At 43.9% G+C, this 22,311-nt stretch overlaps 1 protein-coding gene across 8 annotated transcripts in view; it reads left to right on the top strand.

The window, feature by feature from the left end:
- The window catches only part of EMSY (EMSY transcriptional repressor, BRCA2 interacting), a 33,253-nt gene that overhangs the window by 1,006 nt on the left and 9,936 nt on the right, over positions 1–22,311 (top strand). For 3 of the 8 annotated variants that reach the window (XM_075198564.1, XM_075198566.1, XM_075198570.1), the window contains exons 2-15: positions 3,714–3,813; positions 4,131–4,205; positions 4,510–4,685; positions 5,249–5,401; positions 6,637–6,896; positions 7,150–7,420; positions 7,501–7,731; positions 8,346–8,495; positions 8,905–9,075; positions 14,101–14,237; positions 14,604–14,684; positions 17,168–17,341; positions 19,139–19,346; positions 19,526–19,690. In XM_075198564.1, the coding sequence (XP_075054665.1) occupies positions 3,714–3,813; positions 4,131–4,205; positions 4,510–4,685; positions 5,249–5,401; positions 6,637–6,896; positions 7,150–7,420; positions 7,501–7,731; positions 8,346–8,495; positions 8,905–9,075; positions 14,101–14,237; positions 14,604–14,684; positions 17,168–17,341; positions 19,139–19,346; positions 19,526–19,690 (2,352 nt within the window). The remainder of the gene's footprint in view (positions 1–3,713; positions 3,814–4,130; positions 4,206–4,509; positions 4,686–5,248; positions 5,402–6,636; positions 6,897–7,149; positions 7,421–7,500; positions 7,732–8,345; positions 8,496–8,904; positions 9,076–14,100; positions 14,238–14,603; positions 14,685–17,167; positions 17,342–19,138; positions 19,347–19,525; positions 19,691–22,311) is intronic. The other 5 variants (XM_075198568.1, XM_075198571.1, XM_075198567.1 and 2 more) reach the window with 3 other exon arrangements.

The following is a 22,311-nucleotide window of genomic DNA, read 5'->3' on the forward strand; positions in this document are numbered from 1 at the left end:
CGTAACCACATAATTGCATCCGAAGGACCAACGCTGCAGAAACGTGTAGTGCATATAACTCTGGACACGTGTAATAGATATATTGCATGGCTTCCATACAGTATTTGTCCCTGATGCTGTTAATATCTTGTTGAACGTGGTGGTCAGTGGTTTTATTAATTAGACTATTTCCATTATCATTGGGTCTAAAGTGGAGCTGTCACTGTAGGTGGTAGAGGCAGCTGTATTGTGTGCTGGACTGGTATTCATGAGGATGTTATCTATCCGTTTACTAGGAACCAGAAGCTCATGAATATTGAGCAGTATTTGTGAATTCATAGGCTGTATAGTGATTCATATTGGATCAGCCCACAAGATGACTGTCACAGCTGAATGTTGGCGATAGGTGCTCTTTAATTGTTGCTACATTGCCCTGTAAAGAACAGTAAATACACTATTTAGATGTGTGAATAAATACATGAAATGATGAGCATTTATATTAATATGTCCACCATGTTCTCATTCTCTGCAGCTAGTTGCCTTGTTAGGGAGGTTGTGGCAGCTTTGAGAAGGCAGTGAGTGAGTGACAGCCTGGAAGAATTGTTGCACTGTGGATTTACAGATTCACGCACACAGGGTCGGGGGCCAGGGGTGTTGCAGGATCTGAAATGACTGCAATCTCCGCTCTGTGACCTGTGTCTGATCCCATGAGGACACTGTCCTAAGGGTGTGGGAGAAGTTGCAGCTGTCTGTAGCGGGGAGGGTATCACAGAGCTGCAATAGAAAATCAGTGTAACTCAGAGCAATGTATTTTACGATCATGGTTTACAGCTGAAGATTTTAATTTTGGTGCTTTGTGGTGTTTAAGACTTGTCTTGTATGGGTTAAATGGAAACACTTTAAAGCAGATGTCCAACTTCCACTCACTATAAGCATAGTATACTCTAAATACAATGCGGAGTACTGCTAGTTTCTCTGCTATACACTCGCTCTTTGCTGTACATGTTTATACCAGCGGGTTAGAACCTACAGACTTCTGCTCCACATCATAATGCCAACACCTCTGTGACTGACGGTCTCTGATAGTCCTAGCGATGTCCTGCCCTGTGATCTGCTCTAGCACTGATGGTCACAATGGTGTCACTAGTGGGATGTTGCAGTGTGGGCGATCTTCAGCTCCCCTAGATGTCCTGGTTTTCCATTAGAAATGCTGAATCCCAGTTATAAAGGCCTGAGGATAAATATATCAAGCTGCAGGTTTGAACAAGTGGAGATGTTGCCTATAGCAACCAATCAGATTCTAGTTATCATTTATTTAGTACATTCTATAAAATGACAGCTAGAATGTGATTGGTTACTATGGGCAATATCTCCACTTTTTCAAACCCGCAGCTTGACAAATTTACCCCCTGGGGTCTTATGGAGTTGCAAGAGCCTTGGTGCGGGCTATTGAATTTTTTCGGGTGGGTGTCACAAGAAGCACTGGGGCTCTTGCAGATCCCCTTTGTAAATACTAAATGAGCTTTACTCTTACAGTCCCTTCACAATGACCAAGGTGTCATGGGATTACCATGGCAACCACAGTCACATGACATATTGCTATAGTATCCGATATCGGCTTCGTGCTAATTCATGTTACAAAGGTACAAAACGTCCTGCTTGTGTCTTTGTGGGATTTCGGCTTTAAAAAACCCAGGCAGTATAGTTATTAATGTTTATAGGGTGTGACATAATTCGGCATCACCAGAGCCGGGGAAAATGAACAAACATAACGCCTAACCTAAAGACATACAAGGTTGATGAAATGGGAAGTAAAAAAGAAGACTGCAGAAATGACGGCATGATTTTAAGAGCTTACAATCTAGTGGTAGAATATAGAACGTTTAGGCAACCTGTGTCACTCCTGATTTTGTGGAATGAACAACAGTGTTCCCCTCCCACCACCCAGGACAGTATCTGGCCAGTACAATATCTAATATGTTAATCAGGCTGACTAGTATGCTAATTACATACTGATTAGCACCTGGGATCTCTGTTCTGCATCGTTACGGAGCATGTAAAGTGGATGAGGCAGTATTGGAGTGACAGCCCAATGTCCAATGAGCAATTTGGTGCATAGTGGGTGTGCTATTTACCATACCAGGTACTCAGAGACCCCTTCTGTTACCCAAATCCCACTCGTATCCCCTCTAGATTAATTAAGAGCCCTGTATCTGCACAAGTGGCACGTGTGTGCGTGCGTGCGTGCGTGTACGGGGGGGGGGGATTTTCGCTATTTAGCACTGGTATTTGTGAAAATATGTGTAATAAAAGACGCTTTTATTAGGCTGTTTAGCTGCTGTTTCTATCAGACAGAAAGTACAGACAACCTGGCTGCTTAAATTTTTATAGAAATCTCACTGTAAACCTTACATGCCTTTACATTTTTCCATAATAAAAATACCAAGACTGGTGAAAGGATTTCTCACCCTTAGGTATACGCTCTCATTGTTTAACTGAACGAAACTCAAAGTATATCTATTATTGTATTTACTTTATTTTGTCTGTGTAATTTAGTGTCTTAGGGCAATAGTAATTATTGCTAATGGAATTTTCAGTGCCCAGTGTCCATATATGCCCCGCTGTCTTCATATTAAGTGTTAAATATACATTAAATCTCTTATTTCACATTGGCAGTGATGACACAGACGTGTGCTGTATATTGCTAGATAAAGGATAGTAGGTAATAACTAATGTATTGTCCTCATACTCACGGGCGATAGCTTAGTCTATTAAAGTTTTTATGCTTCTAATCCAAAAAATAATGTAAGTGAATGGACTCTTTCTGGCAAGCGTTCCAATTGAATTGTATTAAATTCAATATTACATGCAGTGTTCCCAAGTGATAACATTCAGTACAATGTAATGGATTTCTTTGGGCAGGGAGACTTGGAGAACACACTATTACTGTTTGACAACACAATACAAGGTTTTGTCTATGTCTATGCCTGGAGTATGAGCCTTTATGAAGTTCTGAAGTATTATATTTGGTAGAGTACTCGCTTGGCATTAATACCTTTTTGATATTTTGCTCTGCTCGGCGATCCCCTTCCTGTTTGGCCGGCAGTAGTATGGTTCGTGGTACAGTTGGGTCTGGCAGACGTGTTCGTCTTTACTGACATTGCGTTTTACCATAGAGGTGACTGATCTCTGTGCTGACATCCGTCCAAGCAGCAATCACCATGTGTAACTTCAGTAAACTTGACCATTGATGTCAATGTGTACTTACCTCTAGGGGTTGTGTGTACAGTGTAGGTGAATAAGCTGTGTATGGTATACTTGCATGTTAATAAACCTTATCTGTTGGGTTAATCCAGCCTCAGGCTGGTGGGGGCTCTTCTGCTGTGGTGGAACTACAAGTTCCTGCATGCCCTGCCATCTCAGAGTAGTATAGCTTGCTGGAACTTGTTGTCCCAAAGCATCTGGAGACTGATGTTTTGTCCAAGGCGTGTATGGTCATCGGCTGACTTTCAGCAAGACCTCCGTTGGGATCTGATTGACCTGCCCAACAAATAGCTGGATTCCCCTTACTTAGAAATATCTGTTGCCAAATCTCCACAAGTCACCATTTTTAAAGACTTCCGTCGCCTGCTAACATCATAGGAATATTTCACTATATAACTTTGACTTTATTGACCATAGTTATTTCCTAGTTCTGTCTCTGGTGCTCACTGGTTTATATCTCGTGTTATTAGAGCTGGAGGCCTACGCTGGCGTCATTAGCGCGCTCCGTGCGCAGGGCGACCTCAGCAAGGAGAAGAAAGACCTTCTGGGAGAACTCTCTAAAGTGCTGAGGTGAGTCCTCTAATCTCACAGGAGTTTACTTCACTGCGGCCATCTTTCTTTTTATGTTAATAGTAAACCTGATAAATCTGTCTCTGGTGCACAGTAAATATATTTTTGTTAATAACAAGTAACCGATATGTTGTATCCTACAGCAACCAATCAAATTCTAACTGGTAAAACATTCTTGTAGAACCGCTCAATAATTGAAAAGTGAAATCTGATTGGTTACTTTAGGCTAATGCACCATATTTGCTGTGCCCGGGGTCTGTGCCAAAGGTTCTTTATGAGCTTGTCTACGTTGTATAAAGTGCCATGTTTGCTTTCAGCATTTCCACAGAGCGGCATCGAGCGGAGGTGCGCAGAGCGGTCAACGATGAGCGACTCACAACCATTGCTCACAAGTAAGTACTTCCGTTGTTCCTGGTCTCTTGTAGACTGTAATCTGGCTTATAAACTCTTGAAGTTTAATGAATTGTAAACGCTGTTTTAATTACTTTTACGGGACTTGTTAAATAGTATTTTGAGGATACTGTTCCTGTTCATGTCACAACAGCGTCCTCTTTGTAGAGTGTTAAATTGTACGTCTCTAACCTGGAGCTGCCAACACACAGTCTGGTTCTGTGTGATTGTAATTACCATCAATCTTTTATGTTTATGTATTTATGTTTTTACTGGATGTGATTTTATTTTTATTTTCTTTTGTAGCATGTCTGGTCCGAACAGCTCTTCTGAGTGGTCCATTGAAGGAAGGCGGTTAGTTCCGTTGATGCCGCGACTGGTTCCTCAAACGGCCTTTACGGCCACTGCCAATGCTGTAGCTAATTCCGCTGGGCAGCACAACTCTTCCCTGCCGGACCCGGCAGAAACCGGGAACAAGGAAGGTGAGTGCGGTGGAGGGTGGGCTCAGGCTCCTCCTACCTTTATGGCATCCACTTGAAGCCAGCTGGATACTTCTGCTTCTTACACATAGATTTGTAATATTCTAATTCAGTCTGCTACAGAAAGCTGAAGACCTATAAGCTCATAGCTCATCGATGTGCATCATCCTTGTGGCCTTATTTTAGCATCTCCAAGGAAGCGGCACCTCGTTCCTTAGAGGCGGATACAACTATACAGGAGTCAGGAGTTGCGTCACTTGGACACACTCATTGGGGTGCAGCTCCTTATCGCTTACAGATAAAAAAAAATAACTGCTTGACATGTTTAACAGCAGTCATAAGTGCTATATTTCAACCATAAGACATTCAATCAAGATGTGTAGTTAAGAGTGACAGTCACCTTTTAATAAATACTTATTTTTTTAAAAACTAACAAACTGGTATGTTTAAATCAAGAAGACATAAGTAGCTATTAATATAACTGCCTCAGGTTGATAGACTCTGGCTTAGCAGGTAAAGTGTATATATTTAATGTAGCTAACACTGACTTCTTCTCCCCCTCGTAGTAGTCGTGTGTTACTCTTACACCAGTACGACGTCCACACCGACGTCCACCCCAGTTCCCAGCGGGAGTGTGGCCACAGTGAAGTCTCCTCGACCAGCCAGTCCTGCCTCCAACGTGGTGGTACTGCCCAGCGGCAGCACCGTCTATGTTAAAAGTAAGTGATGGCAGCCAGAAGTCGTCCGTCGTGTGGGGAGCTCTTCAGCACAGATATATATCCTTCTTCTTACACTGTAACCCTTTCCTCTCCTCAGTAGGAGCTCCTAAAGTTCTGCAGTTAGAGAATATTACAGCTGAATAACTCTAATTTAGCAGAGACTGGAGAATTCACAGACAAATGGGCAAAATATTTCTTAAAATGGACCCGGCAGAGGCAGCTGTTTTGTGGGAGGAACAGATTCAGGCTATAAGTTCACTGGAAACTAGTTACGTCCCTGAGGTATGAGGTACCGAGTGCCTCGTGATATCCCAAGTTCCTGGTGAATTGATAGGCTGCATTCTCAGGACCATTGGTTCAGCCGCAGCGTGGGGATGTTGGGTCCTTTCTAGTAACGCAAAATGTATAAAATTATATTTAATATAATACCTGTACCTTCCGCCTATAGACACCTGTCACATTCAGCATTACTTTTGTGAACTTGTGTTTTGTTTAAAATGTTTTATGAAATTTCGTTAAATCATTGCACGTGAAATGAAAACATTTAGAACAAAATGTTACACTTATTCCAAACCTCATGTCTCTCAGTCGGTAATACAGTGATTTGCAAAATATTGATCCTTTTTTAAAGTTCCGTTTCAGCTTACCACCGTTAAACGAAAGACAACTTAGTTTGATGGTCAGAGGGTGCACAATCTAAGGCTGTGTTTTATTTTTAGCAACCTATAGTCAATTGGAATCACCACCCCAGCAGGAGATAAGTGCGCGGTAATCAATCAGTGATCTGTACTTTCGTGTGACTGTGTTAGTGAGGACAGGGCTACATGTGACAGGAGCAGTGACATGATGTGAGGAGGGGAATGGAGGCAGCAGGAAGCCACAGACTGAGAGTTATATAGTGGAAGGGGCAGGGTCACCAGCAGCACAGAGTATATCAGGAGATGAGTGATGTGTTAGTGAGGACAGGGCTGCATGTGACGCGGCAGTGACATGATGTGAGGAGGGGAATGGAGGCAGCAGGAAGCCACAGACTGAGAGTTATATAGTGGAAGGGGCAGGCTCACCAGCAGCACAGAGTATATCAGGAGATGAGTGATGTGTTAGTGAGGACAGGGCTAGGTTACCATAACTGAACTCCAAAACCAATTAATCACAAGTGAAATGCATTCTTGTTTATTTAATCTCTTTTACTGTTTGTTTTATGTTTTTTTTGACCTTCTCTGTCCTCCTGCCAGGTGTCAACTGTTCAGATGACGATGAGAAGCCCCGCAAACGGCGACGCACAAACTCCAACAGCTCCTCTCCGGTGGTCTTAAAAGACGTTCCCAAGCCCGCGACGCCGGTCTCGAAAACCATCACCGTGCCAGTCACCGGCAGTCCCAAAATCAGCAACATCATGCAGAGCATCGCCAACTCCTTGCCACCGCACATGTCGCCGGTGAAAATCACTTTTACCAAACCCACCACACAGACCACGAACACGTCCACGCAGAAGGTCAGTGCCTCAGGTTACCACCACAGGGGCAGTAAGAATGGTTTTAATGATGATCTGTATATCATGGCTGGAAAGTGAGAGGATGACAAGATATAACTTTATTACAAACTTCCCCGAACTATTAATACAGTGGAAATAATAAAATGATTCTATGTTTCGGTCTACAATAGAATCTTCCTGCTCTAGTTATTCCTTAGTATATTGTTGATATAGTCGTGTTCTGATCTTCCCGTGTTCTATGACTTACCGGTAGGTCATCATCGTAACAACTTCTCCAAGTTCAACGTTTGTTCCAAACATTTTATCGAAATCCCACAACTATGCGGCAGTCACCAAACTGGTCCCCACGTCGGTCATCACATCCACCACACAGAAGCCGCCGGTGGTCATCTCGTCCAGCCAGTCCTCCGTCATCGGCAGCAGCAACGCCAGCGGCCTCTCTCCATCTCTACCCACCGGGAGCATTGCAGTGACCACCATGGTGTCTTCTACCCCATCCCTGGTCATGTCCACCATGGCACAAGGTAAGGACATCCCTTCTCCTTTTGGTTACTGAGGTCCTATCTGGTGTCGTTGACTGTACAACGTTGTCTCTCTGCTATAGGTATCTCCACATCGGCAGTGAAAGTAGCTTCCAGCAGGCTTCCCTCTCCTAAGAGCTTGCTGGCTACCCCTGGCCAAATCCTGGCTCAGTTTCCAAAGCAGTACCAGCAGTCTCCCAAACACCATATCCACCAGCTGGCCCAGACGTCGGCTCTTTCCCACCCCTCTTCTACCCCACAGCCGCAGATGCCCCCCGGAATCAAGCCCACCATACAGATTAAGCAGGAGTCTGGTAAGTACACGTCGTGCTCTTTACCCTGCTTAAACTCCGTCCTCCTTTGTGGTTCTGTAGTTGGAAGGGTCCCGCATGGTTGATCGCACTGGGCATTGTGAAGGGGTTTCCACGGAGGAGTCGTATGCCTTGGTGTCTGCGTTTGGGATAGACTCCCGATCCTATCCTCAATAAAGTGCTTCCCACACATAGGAGCGTGTCACATGGCAAGACCAGCACTGATTGGTCGGTGCTATCGGCATATGACAGTCCTCTGTGTGCTGTGGCAGGAAATTTAGCCATTAAACCAAGCCTGGCCAACCCGTGGCTCGCTAGGTGTTGTGAAACTACAAGCCCCAGCATGCTTTGCCAGCCGATGACCAGATGATAGCTGGCAGGGTATGCTGGGACTTGTAGTTACACCTGGCGAGCCACAGATTGGCCTGATCTGCAATAAGGCTTTATGAATAGGTTGGGATGGTTAGTATTTAACATTTAGATCCATTAAAAGAAATAATTGTATCTAGCGGTAATGCTAATATTGCACAGGCTTCTCTCTGCGGGAATATGTATGTACAACGTGTTCTGTAATAATCATTGCTGGTTTCTCACCTTTCTTTTTATTGTTCCTCCAGGTGTTAAAATAATCACCCAGCAGGTTCAGCCCAGCAAGATCCTTCCCAAACCTGTGTCTGCCGGCCTGCCGAGCAGCAGCAACACCCCCATCATGGTGGTCAGCAGCAACGGGGCCATAATGACCACCAAACTGGTGACGGCTCCCAGCGGTAAGAGATTGGCGGGATATAGCCTGATATAGAGGAGGCGGGAGGTAGAGGAACACAGCTGAGTCCTCTCCTTCGTGAGGGGAAGACGAGATTGGTTCATGGGAAGGAACGGAGACCATGTTCCTGTTAATGTCAATCCCCAACACCCCCCCCCCCTCCCCCTTTATTATTTACCCCTCATTATTACAGCACTTTTAATGGGTCGTTGAAAAACAGTTGTGAAACCGATCTCTTGTTGCTGCTATCAAGTTATTTCTTTTTTTCTGTTGTGTAACATGGGAAAGATCCAGACTTTGTCCTTGAACACCTGTGAATAGACAGTAATATGTGGTGTCTGGAGAACTGAGATCATCCCACTGCTGCCATCTGCCGTCTTATTTTCATTTCATTTCACCCTCCCGGTCTCTAGGGGCACAGGCCAGTTACACTCGTCCGGCTGTCAGCTCCGCTCTGGGTGCCCGTATGGCTGCCACACCCGGTGCCACGTACGTGAAAACCACCAGTGGGAGTATTATCACAGTGGTACCGAAGTCTCTGGCCTCACTGGGGGGGAAGATCATCAGCAGCAACATCGTATCTGGTGAGTGTCAGCTCTGCGGCCTCCTAGACACCAACCGATAGCTCTGTAGTGGGCGATGAGGGACGTGTTGTACCATATAGGGGTCTAGTCTGCATAATGTTGGAGGAACCAATTTAAATGCGCTGTACTTTATTTATTTTTTGAAAAGGAGCATTAAAAAAAAAAATAATAATACAGAATAAAGAACTTAATAAATTTACTCTACTATATAATTTTTTATGTGACATAAAAGTTCCTTTCAGTGTTGTGCTTATTAGCTCCTCACTGATTTGTACCCAGGCATCTGAATCCAGAGGAGGCGTCTTTTACAGTGCAGGATGCTTACCAATAATAGCCAAGTTCATAGTGCCACCTTCTGTATGTTTTTGTGTCCAACACCCCATAATGAATAATTGTAAAGAGAAGGAAAACAACGACACTGCACTATATTGTAACTTAATAGCACCATTGTAAGAACTAGGCACAGTCCTATGACAAGAATGTTGTATAACAGGGGTCGCCAACCAGTCGGAGACCAAGAGCCAAAAAATATCTACCGGCACCGCAGTGACAAATTGCCTTTTATATGTGCGTGCATATACATGTACCCAGGATAAACATGCACGTACATACAGCGCACACATACATACCGCACACATACATTGAAAATATAAAAGTTGTGTGTCCAGCGGAGGAGAATTCAAAGGGTTACTTAGTCTCTTCACAGTAGCTCCCGCTGCTTCTCTATCTACTGTCCCTCTGACCTCTTTACATGCCCATCGGATCGCCCCACATGCCCCTTACATGCACATCAGCCTCTCCACATGCCCCAGCAATGCCCGTCAGGTATTCCCACCTGCCCATCAAACCTCTGGGCCTGCCATCAGATCTCCCCACATGTCATCAAACCTATCCAAATGCATTTTGCATGCCAACAGGCTTCTCCTCGGATCTCTCCACATGCCCTTTACATGCCATCATACCTCCCTACATGCCCCTTACAGGCCATCAGACCTCCCTACATACCCCTTACATGCCATCAGACCTCCCTACATGCCCCTTACAGGCCATCAGACCTCCCTACATGCCCTTTACAGGCCATCAGACCTCCCTACATGCCCCTTACAGGCCATCAGACCTCCCTACATGCCCCTTACATGCCATCAGACCTCCCTACATGCCCCTTACATGCCATCAGACCTCCCTACGTGCCCTTTACATGCCATCAGACCTCCCTACATGCCCCTTACAGGCCATCAGACCTCCCTACATGCCCCTTACATGCCATCAGACCTCCCTACATGCCATCAGACCTCCCTACATGCCCCTTACATGCCATCAGACCTCCCTACATGCCCCTTACATGCCATCAGACCTCCCTACATGCCCCTTACATGCCATCAGACCTCCCTACATGCCCCTTACATGCCATCAGACCTCCCTACATGCCCCTTACAGGCCATCATACCTCCCTACATGCCCCTTACAGGCCATCAGACCTCCCTACATGCCCCTTACAGGCCATCAGACCTCCCTACATGCCCCTTACAGGCCATCAGACCTCCCTACATGCCCCTTACAGGCCATCAGACCTCCCTACATGCCCCTTACAGGCCATCAGACCTCCCTACATGCCCCTTACAGGCCATCAGACCTCCCTACATGCCCCTTACAGGCCATCAGACCTCCCTACATGCCCCTTACATGCCATCAGACCTCCCTACATGCCCCTTACATGCCATCAGACCTCCCTACATGCCCTTTACATGCCATCAGACCTCCCTACATGCCCCTTACATGCCATCAGACCTCCCTACATGCCCCTTACATGCCATCAGACCTCCCTACATGCCCCTTACATGCCATCAGACCTCCCTACATGCCCCTTACATGCCATCAGACCTCCCTACATGCCCCTTACATGCCATCAGACCTCCCTACATGCCCCTTACATGCCATCAGACCTCCCTACATGCCCCTTACATGCCATCAGACCTCCCTACATGCCCCTTACATGCCATCAGACCTCCCTACATGCCCCTTACATGCCATCAGACCTCCCTACATGCCCCTTACATGCCATCAGACCTCCCTACATGCCCCTTACATGCCATCAGACCTCCCTACATGCCCCTTACATGCCATCAGACCTCACTACATGCCCCTTACATGCCATCAGACCTCACTACATGCCCCTTACATGCCATCAGACCTCACTACATGCCAACAGACATCCACACATTCTATCTCCTCAAATCCCATGACCTGTCCATCAGCCTCTTCATGTGCCATCACATGTCCGTCAGCCTCTTCATGTGCCATCAGATCTCACATGCCCCTTACTTACCTCTCCCACCCTTAGCCACTGGGGCCTGCGCAGAGGACAGAGGAAGAGCACACTATGCTCTCTCCTCCTTCTTTCCTGATTGCCTGCAACACTGTGACCTCCCTGCATTGTGCAGATGAGGTCACATGACATGGCTGCTCTCTGTCAGTTGAGCAGCTGAATGTTTTCCAATCTGTCCCTACCGGCGCCTGGAACACTATTACCTCGTTGATGCTCCCAGCCAGCAGCCACATTCCAACGCTCAAAGAGCTGCACGTGGCTGTAGAGCCACGGACTGGCCACCACTACTGTTGTATACATTAATTCCTTAATATTTACATAAGATAAGTTCAATGGGAAAAATATAGCGGTACCTTCCTGTTAAAGTGATCGTGTCCCATTTTTTTTAAACCACTTGCTGTCTAAGCTTCTTCTAGTGAAACTGCCAGAGCATGCTGGGAAAAAGCAGTGGATCTTCAGCCGCTTACTGCTGAAAAATAGCGTCAAACGTCTAGAAAAACAAGAGCGGAAAGAGGTTATTGGCCCAGCTTGTACTAATATCTGGTATTTGTGTGCATCTTACATCACACACAGATTTATAAGTGATTTACATTATTTCCTATCGATACAAAGTATCACTAATGCTATATATGAATCTATTGGAAACCTAGGATCTATTCTCAAAGCCCTGTCTTTATCAAGCAAAGAGGGGAATTAAAACACTCAGTACGTAGATTACGTAGAGTAATGTTCTGGTTTCCTCATTAGAGGAGAATCTAAAAGGAACTTGTCCAGAATCTTCTGTTTTACTCGATCATCCGCTAATACCGAAGAGACACAGTCGTCACTTCCTCCTAGAGAAACATTTCATCAATGAATGTTTGTGGGGCTTCCTAAGTGTATCTGTCTATACGGTGCCCACACCAGAGAGGTGTTAGATAATGATGTACCCTGCTTTCAGCCGGTGATGTCGCCCGTAGGCAGGATGCCCGTCCGTCTAGGGCACACGTCCTGTTTACTATGGCTGGGAGACCTGCTAGATTAAACAAGGCTCAGCCAGGTTGGGACGCGCGTTTCGCCGGTTACCTAAGCCTGATCTCTTCAAACTGAAAGTGTTACTTTATATGGAAATGTTTATCCAAAAAAATGGATTACTGTATAGTTAAAAAGGTGTCTTCTTGAGGCACATACATATGGTCTTTTTTTACGTATATTCTATATTTAAAGTTCCCCGTTAAGGAGATGTTAATAGGATTTAGCTGTATTTATTTTTATTAGCCGTACTCTATAGCCAGAGACTCTAATAACACTGGTGCACTGTCTGTCTTACAAGGTGTTATAGTTGCTGTCTACAGACTGCGGCCAGTTCTCCAGGACACCTTGTAAGGTTTACGTCCTGGCCCAGTAAAACGTCGTCTGACAGCTTTATACAGCCCTCTTTATAACGTGCCAGCCGTGTCCTCTGCACTTTACCAGAATAAACACTTGAAGGGTTCTCGAACACCTCCGTGTAACACAATATATCGTCAAGGAGGGGCTCGAGGTGTGTCGTACAATTTAGGGACATGGTTGTACATGTGCGTTTATAATCTGTGGGAATAATATTGTTACAGTGATCTGTTGGCATCTGTGTAATACATTGTTCCGTTAGAGTTAATTATGATGAAGAGTAAGGGATAACCTTTATAGAGATCTGAAATGTCAATGGCTCCTAGTGAGTTGGTTCACCCACTAGATGGCAGTCTCTACCATCTGTAGGAACTTAGTGCACTTAAATAAAAGTCAATATGAAATGAAGTTTCCTCTGCAGTATATACGGGTGTGTGTATAGCAACATGTATCCGTATAGTGAAGGGAAAATACATTACCATTATAAATCTACCTAATTCCTTTCTTCTGATCCCTTCCTTAGTCTAACTATATTACATTTCCAGGCCTAAAATCATCATCATCATCATCATCACCATTTATTTATATAGCGCCACTGATTCCGCAGAGCTGTACAGAGAACTCGCTCACATCAGTCCCTGCCCCATTGGAGCTTAGAGTCTAAATTCCCTAACACACACACACACACACAGACTAGGGTCAATTTTTGATTGCAGCCAATTAACCTACCAGTATGTTTTTGGAATGTGGGAGGAAACCGGAGCACCTGAAGGAAACCCACGCAAACACAGGGAGAACATACAAACTCCACACAGATAAGGCCATGGTCAGGAATTAAACTCATGACCCCAGTGCTGTGAGGCAGAAGTGCTAACCACTTAGCCACCGTACTGCCATATTGCTCCACATTCTGAGCATAAATCATCTATCCTACACTAACTATTCCCAAAAAGGGTGAAACAGTCTTCCTTCATGTGGTAGTCTTTCCCTGCATTAGCCTGGTTCATGAGTCGAATACTCAGTGGGTTAAAGCACTGACTTACAGGGCTGTCATGTGAATGTGACTTTCCCTAAATATCAGTTATCTCCTTCCTCTGACTTATTGATTGCACCAGACTTTGGCAGGCGGCCAAAGAGGTCCATAGAGCGTTACTCTGTAAAACACGGGTAATTCCTAATGCTGTAGGGATTGGTAAGTTGGAAGCGCCGCATATCATCCAAAAGGCATCATTAGAAGAGAATAATTGTATGTGGATCTTATTAACTGGGATTGTGAATGAGGTTTCTTGGCTTTTATGGTCCGCTCTAACTTTTCGATTTCTCTCTTCAAGGTACAACAACAAAAATCACCACCATCCCCATGACGTCTAAACCGAACGTCATTGTGGTGCAGAAAACGACCGGCAAAGGAACAACTATACAGGGTATTCCTGGGAAAAATGTTGTGACGACCTTGCTGAACGCTGGGGTAAGGACACAGTGCTTCTGAGTCACGGTGCACCTGGAGGCTGCAAATGCCGACACTTGGTGGTTGACTTAATAATTTTTCAGAATGGGAATACAGGCTCTTTAAAGCTGCAATCCACTCTTAAAAAAAAAAAAAAAAATTAAAAAATGTAGTGAGCAGAGTTTCACGGACCCCCACTCCCCAATCCCCTCTTTCCTCTGCCGTCATGTGACCACCGAGCAGCTTCACGACTGACTGGCTCTCGCTCAGAGATCAGGTCACACACTCCTGTGTTGAAGCAGACGCCAAATGCTTCTATTTGTGAGTTTTTATTTATTTTTTTTCCCAGTAGCCGCTATATCTGTTATATTAAAATCTCCCCTACAGAGCGATTTTGCAAAGGGAACACTGAGTTTTAGGAGGACCTCCTGGAAAAATGACTGTCAGCTTCAGCTTCATGTTAAAGAGGTACAGAACTTGATGTTTAACCAAAAAAAAAAAAAAAAAAAGATGTCTATTTGGGATTGCTCCTTTAAAGGGGAAAATGTATTTGAAATGATTTAAGTGTAGATCTAAGTGATTCAGCTCAAAAAATAAAATAAAATGGATCTACTATTTTCATTTTATTTTTTTAGCGTAAATGCATTGGCTCAGATGAAATGACACCTCAGCCGTACACTTCTTAGAGCAACTTGTGGCCAATTTGGAATGGAAATGTTGCAACACGTTTAGTGACTTTACTAAGTTTTAAGTGCAAATGTAACCCCTCCCCTTAATTATTGGTTTCCCTATAGCCGAGTTTTAGTACTTTTTGCAGCCTATTCTCGGTCAGGTGCCTGAAGTGCTCACTCTACACCTGTCTACAGCTGCCATGACACATACCGATGTTGTATAAAAGAGATACAGAAACTTTCCTAAATATTAATGTAATGGCTTTAGGTGCTTATCAGAAATGAGGATATTTGACAAAATGACTCGTAGGAAGATTTGTTACCAATGCACTGCGGACTTCCTGTCTGTTGAATGACCCAGACGGGTGAATTCAGTTGTCCGTTGAGTGCCTCCAGAATGCTAATTGAATTCTACACCCCCCACCCCAACACTGGGTACACACTACAGAAAACAACCGCAGATGCGATTTCTGTAACGGTTTTACCAACGACTGAAAGCACCGATGAGCAGCCCATTCATGTGTACACACCTACACGATTCACCTTCAGATCTGTGATCTTCATATCTTATAACCATTTGCACACTCCATAGAGATCTGTGGACACTGCCGGTCGTGAGTGCGTACACACTTCCACATTTGCCCAATATCACTTCATCGTTGATGGTAATTTTTAGGAAGTTTATCAAACCAAACAAAAGGATGCAATGTGCTTTGGTGGGATAAAACATGATCGTTGGGGCGTACACACATTGCGCATTATCTTACAAAACGGTAGTTTATCATGTGATCGGCACGATAATTGGATGAAATCCCTGTAGTGTGTACCCAGCTCGAATGACTTATGCTGAAATGGTTGAAAACAAAACTTTGAGTGGAGCTGCATAGCACATTTTAAAACAATGGTAGACGCCTCTTGACGTGACACAATCATGAAATGTAATCTTACATATCTGTTAGAGGAAGCCTTTTCATTTTCTCTGAACCTGTATTTTATATTTTGTGGGACTTTAAAGGCAAAATATTTTTTGTTCCCAAAAGTGCTCTACAGGAGTCTATTTGTCACATAAACACTTAAACTGCTCAGTATGAAAACCATTGTATAGTTTACTTCCCTGGCTGTTTTCCAGCTTAGCAAAACCAGCTTGTGTGACACCACCCGAAACTGAAAGTGAGTCTATAAGTGTTCTGATGAGAATCCATGCTCTTCCTCTTCTTCCTTAGTCCTGTTCTGTTGGCTTTGCACACTTCAGATGTTTTTCAGGGATTTGTTAATATTTTACAGCCATGATCAGATTAAACGGGGTGGTGCACCTACATACGACTTTGTTGGCTTGTGCACGCCCTCCTGCGACTTTACAACATGCATTACTAGTAAACAAGCGCAACGTTTGTACGATAGCTTTTGTTTGAAGTGAGAGTGTTGCCCATAGCAACCAATCGGATGTCTTGTATGTTCTAGAAAATGACAGCTAGAATCTGGTTGTCGTGGGCAACACTTCCACTTTTCCTATTTAGGAGGATTCATAAATCTACACCTTAGTGTGACCCTTTACCAAGTCTGGATCAATCCCCAGTGCGTTCATAGGACGTAGCCAACTGGAATATCAACTTATTTTAATTGACATTATTTTAAACCAATTCATTCTTTTTATTTATTGGTTTATTTATATTTTGTTTGCGTGTGGTTTTATATCGCCATGATGGTCTCCTGAATATTACATTGTGAACTTACACATTGTTATAAAGGGTAGTATGAATGAGCCTTTATTATAATTATGTTCTTAATATTTGGTACTATTAAGACTTAGATATACATTGTCGTATTTGAATATAGGGATTGGGTTAGCAGTGTAAAGATTTTGGTATTTACTAATGAGATTATTTTCTGCCATCCTACTGTGCTGTTCAGCCAGGTGTTACTATCATCAGGCCGAGTTATTGCCATTGACCTGCTCTCGATATTTGCTATTTAAGTATCCAGAGAACAACGTTGTGTCTTATCTCCTGTCTGTTTAAATACATGTCTAAACAGATAAGACATGAGGTTTGTAAGATAAAGCTATTTAATTAGGAAAAAGTTGCAGTAGAGCGTGCACACGCCAAGCACCATCCTAAGGTGGAAGCCCACGTGAAACAGACCTCCTGTATTTTGCAGTATTGTTTAGATGTACAATAGGTTATTTGTGCACGCAGGGGTACACTAAGGAGACTTTTCGCACTTGACATATTCTTGCAGTATCTGATCTCTGGCGTAAACGTTATTTTATCTTTTATTCAGAGTGATAAAGCTCTCCAAGCAATGCCAGCAGGAACCAAGCCAGCCATCATCACTGCCACCCGTCCCATTACCAAGATGATCGTCACCCAACCCAAGGGCCTTGGTTCAGCCGTTCAACCACAGACTAAAATAATCCCCACCAAAATAGTGTACGGCCAGCAAGGGAAGACCCAGGTACGTATCCACGTCCTCGTTCTGTCTATGTTGGTATTAAGGAGCTCAGCTGTACAATAGATGGAATCTCTTTGCACTGTTATTGGTAAGCTGTACCGTCTTCTATAATGTTCTGACATTTCTGAAGGGTTAAATTATTTATGCTGTGTAACTTGTTTAAAAACGCGCATTTGTAGCATCACAAAGTGATCTCATTGTATGCAACTTATTTGAGAAAACCAACGCGCTCGTGGATCAAACAGTTGTTTGAGTCCGTGCAGAGGTTGAATTTTGATTGGGCATGATTGAAATTCCTATCCGATAATGATTGGTCAATAGTGAGCGGATCTTTCATCATTGCAAGAATTGTGTTTTATATCAGTCGCACTGCCGCAAAATATATGTATCAAATATATGTATCAAAAGACACCATGCTGACGTGTCATGGTAAGCTCTATATATGTTACCGAAAATAAACCCTTTATTGTATGTAGTGCGGCCCTGAGATCCTGCAATATGACATCACAAGTAATAAATAAAGATCAATCAAAACTGACCACTGGTCACGATTAATTATTAGTAAAGAGAACAATAGCTCCTAATATAGAATACACCATCTGTATCATGGCTCATGCTATTGTATTGTATGTACGTATAGATCCTGATGGTGGTCAGTGACTGAGCTTTATATACATAAAGCAGCTTACATTCATGGCTAGAATTGGTCTGTGATTGCCGTGCTGCCGTCATGGTGCTTAACTGTACGTTATATGGAACGTCCCGTCTTCCATGATGGTGCAGATCCCTTTCCTGGACAGACGGTGGCGCTCTCATGTGTAAGAGAGGCTTCAGTCCTCTGTCATCTCATGTTGTCCCCATTTGGGTTTTCCTCCAGGGTTCCTTATTGTCTTAGCAGAGTTCTCCGTGTTCTATCTGCTGTTTGGCTTCATGAAAGCAGAGAAAGTAAAACAAGGGAGAATACATAATGTGTCTCCTTATCCTGTTCATCAACAGCAAAATAATCCCCAGCCGTGCCTCTCTAAAACCTCCAATTATAAGGGACTCTTGCAGTCATTACAATGCTGACATACTGTTATTTACTAATGAAGGAATACGTCGTTTTTCGCACATTTGTCGCCTATTTGGAGTGTTCTTTCCTGTGACGTTGGACACTGCTAACCGGCGTCTTACTCTCTTAGTGTTACATAACGGAAAACACACCTGGTCCTGGTCAATCCGTTATGTAATGGTCCAGGTGACCGGTATGTGAGCTTAGTCACTGGTAGACTAGCTTCTAGTTGGCCATACTGAAGGACTATAGAGCTCCAACCTTGAGGGTGGCCAAGGGTTCATCTGAAGGTTCCTGGGTGAAATTGTAGTTCAGTAGAAGCAATTTCTAGGAAGAAGGTACTTCATGTAGCGGTCTTCCTTCCCTCCATACTTGAAGTCTGGTGCAACCCCAAAGTAATGTTTGTGTACCCCTTATAGGAGAGAGGGAATGTATTAATGTCCTTTTAATTCTTTTCTCCGAAGGCTATAGAGGGACACGGACGTACCCACCTGGGAAGGTCCCTTTTGGAACTTATGTTCTGTCATGCTTAGAGTTTCTGTTACCAACTCTTTCTGCTATATCACATGGGCAATAATCTTCCTATTTCGTTTTAATATAGACGACTCCTCTTGAAAATCAGTGGTCCTGCCACTTGGTTTTGGTTGCCAACATAAATCTAGAAAAAACATCCCCCAATCAAAACTGAAAACTCGTCGGCAAGAAAGGGAGACCGTGAATGACAATGACCATGTGCTCTCTTGTCTTAGGTCCTCATAAAACCAAAGCCAGTCACATTCCAGGCCACCGTCATGAGCGAGCAAACCAGGCAGCTGGTCACCGAAACTCTGCAGCAGGCCTCGCGGGTGGTGGAGACCACCAGCGCCACCATCCAGGAAGTAAAAGAAGACACCGAGAGCAGTTCGTCTTCTACCGAATCCTCGCAAAGCTCCCAAGGTGCCACAGTCTACATGTCAAGTTATGCTCAGGTTTTTTATATACAAATCACACATGAAACCCCAGTTTTGGGAAATGTTCAGTTGTTGTTGTTGTTGTTGTTGTTTTATCATTACATTGATGCGTCCGCCATTCTTTATTGTCTTGTGTCAACGTTCGTTGATGGTGGATCCATTATATTTCTCAATTTTCCATCTCAGATTCCCAGCCTGTAGTTCACGTCATCGCGTCTCGGGGTCAAGACTGGTCGGAACATGAAATAGCCATGGACACCACGCCAACAATCATCTACCAAGACATAGCGGGAGAGTCGCAGTCTGCCACGTCCACCATCAAGGCTCTTATGGAGCTCCAGCAGACGTGCGGTACGTACAGATAGGAGGCACAGCCAATCAATGTACAATATTAGGTGTATGATATAAATCACATCTTGGGTAACCTGTACAAAATATTGAAACCTTCCTTCTCCTTTGACTTCTTCTCTATAAGTGATAGAACCACCATCTATAGGGCTGCATGTCGCCTCCTTCATACGCCGCACATTCTCACAGCTGACCAGTGGGTGGCGCTTTACAGTCCTGCAACACCTCGGAAACCCATAAAACCATGTCTGAAAAAATATATATAATGAAAAAGAAAATGAATTACCCTGGGTTGTCTGTGATAGACTTGTGGAATACTTTATGGTTTGTACACATGGGCCCGTTCCTCTTGTAAATACAGCTCAACTGGAACTACAAGTAGGGATGATTAAACCCTTTTGAAGAATGTGGGGTCAGTACACACAAGTGTCCACATAGAAGGCTAGATGAATATCCACGTCTGACTGTACACACTGCTCGCACTTCATAGGGTTCAGTCATTCCATTCTGAACCCGCTCACAGTGAAACCTCTTGTGTAGAAGTCCCCTTTGTACAGCTACCACTAGATATATATCATGTAGGTCTTTCCGCTTGGATTCCCTGCATGTAGCCTTACAGACCACCGGACAAGGAGAGGGCACAGAGGGCGAGCCCACCATAGCTATTCACTCATTTGGGGCAAGGCGTGTGTGTATAAACTCAACGCTACACCAATGCACCAGTGAGTACGCTACACCAATGCACCAGTGAGTACGCTACACCAATGCACCAGTGAGTACGCTACACCAATGCACCAGTGAGCACGCTACACCAATGCACCAGTGAGCACGCTACACCAATGCACCAGTGAGCACGCTACACCAATGCACCAGTGAGCACGCTACACCAATGCACCAGTGAGCACGCTACACCAATGCACCAGTGAGCACGCTACACCAATGCACCAGTGAGCACGCTACACCAATGCACCAGTGAGCACGCTACACCAATGCACCAGTGAGCACGCTACACCAATGCACCAGTGAGCACGCTACACCAATGCACCAGTGAGCACGCTACACCAATGCACCAGTGAGCACGCTACACCAATGCACCAGTGAGCACGCTACACCAATGCACCAGTGAGAGCACACTACACACCTTCATTACGGGGAAAACTATCTACCAGCTGCACAGATCCCACTCTCCCCTCCCTGCTGATACCACCAGCAGTAGTTTATTACAGATGATATGAAGGGTTTAACCCTTTGGTAATATATTTTTTTTTTTTCTAGTGCGAGAATGTAAATTAAAGTAATTTGTAGCAGTCCGTACGATATTGCAGAGACTTTTTCCCCAAAACAGCCTTAATTCCAGATAATGACCCTATCAAAATGCATAGGAGCATTATCAAGCACAGTGAAAGATGCGGCCTATAGTCCGTGGGGTGAGGTCAAGTTCCAACCACGTTAACCATCTGGAAGTGATCCGGCCACTTGATCCGAGAGACTTATCGGCCGGATCTGTTTTTATTTGTCCACCTTTAGTAACAGCAATTAGAACTTTGGGTGCTCTATGTTGAAGTTTATAGCTGCAACAGAGTGTAATACAGGGGTGACCATTTTATATCCGATACCGTTTAGTCCTATAGAAAGGTTTATTTAATGACAACTATATGAATTTATTTCAAATGTTTACCAGAATGTCTAGGTCTGTGGATTAGCTTGACAAGGGGGAACTACGTTTTTAGTTGAGGGTGGAATATCAAAAGTTTACATAGCCCAGGTCCGGCGTTCCTAAGGTTAGTCTGGTTCCCCTGACGTGATCTGCGCCATTTTGTTGCTTCTGGCTGGCGGCGCATTGTGTCTGAACAGTGGCCGGAGCGAGGAGAGCCCGACATCTGTGGAAATGTATTTTTATAGGAACACTAGTTTACTATGACATTTAAGTGTTCGTTTAGGTCACACGGCAGCTTGCAGCGAAAATAAGGAGTTCTCTTTACTATAAGGTTTTTTTTTTTTTTTTTTTTTTTTTTTTTAAATTCTTTTTTTATTGGAAAGAAAATTAAACAGCTTTTACAAATATATCTGTTTTGAATTGAACGATGCATTAAAGTCATTGATAAACATTGCATATAAAGATACAGTTACACGAATGAGGTGTGTCTTTGCACCAGTATATAAAAAACAAAGTACCATTTAGTATACTATAATACATCATGTAAGGACGGGGGAAAGGTCAAGAGGAATGCAGACAGGGAAGGAGGGATAGATCAGAGATGAGAGAGAGGGGAAAAAAGGGGGGGGGGGGGGGTTCACCTATTCCACTGAGAATATAGTGGTGAATCCTTAAATTCAAGCCATTTAAACCATATATAGTAATACTCCCTATATTTGTCTCTTGATGAATAGAGTATGTCATCCATTATTCTGTAGGATTCTAGACGGGCAAACCATTCTTTGATGGTAGGAATATTCTGTGATCTCCAGTGCACCGGAATCACAGCCTTTGCCGCGTTGCTGAGGTTTTTAATTGTTGATTTTTTATATTTTGAGATGGTCAATTTATTAAGATTCAATATACTATAAGGTTTTAATATTTAAAACTGTGTGTATTATATAACTAAATAATATCCATGGAATAA

The sequence above is a fragment of the Mixophyes fleayi genome, chromosome 2 (genome assembly GCF_038048845.1).
Source record: "Mixophyes fleayi isolate aMixFle1 chromosome 2, aMixFle1.hap1, whole genome shotgun sequence".
NCBI classification, from domain to species: Eukaryota; Metazoa; Chordata; class Amphibia; order Anura; family Limnodynastidae; genus Mixophyes; species Mixophyes fleayi.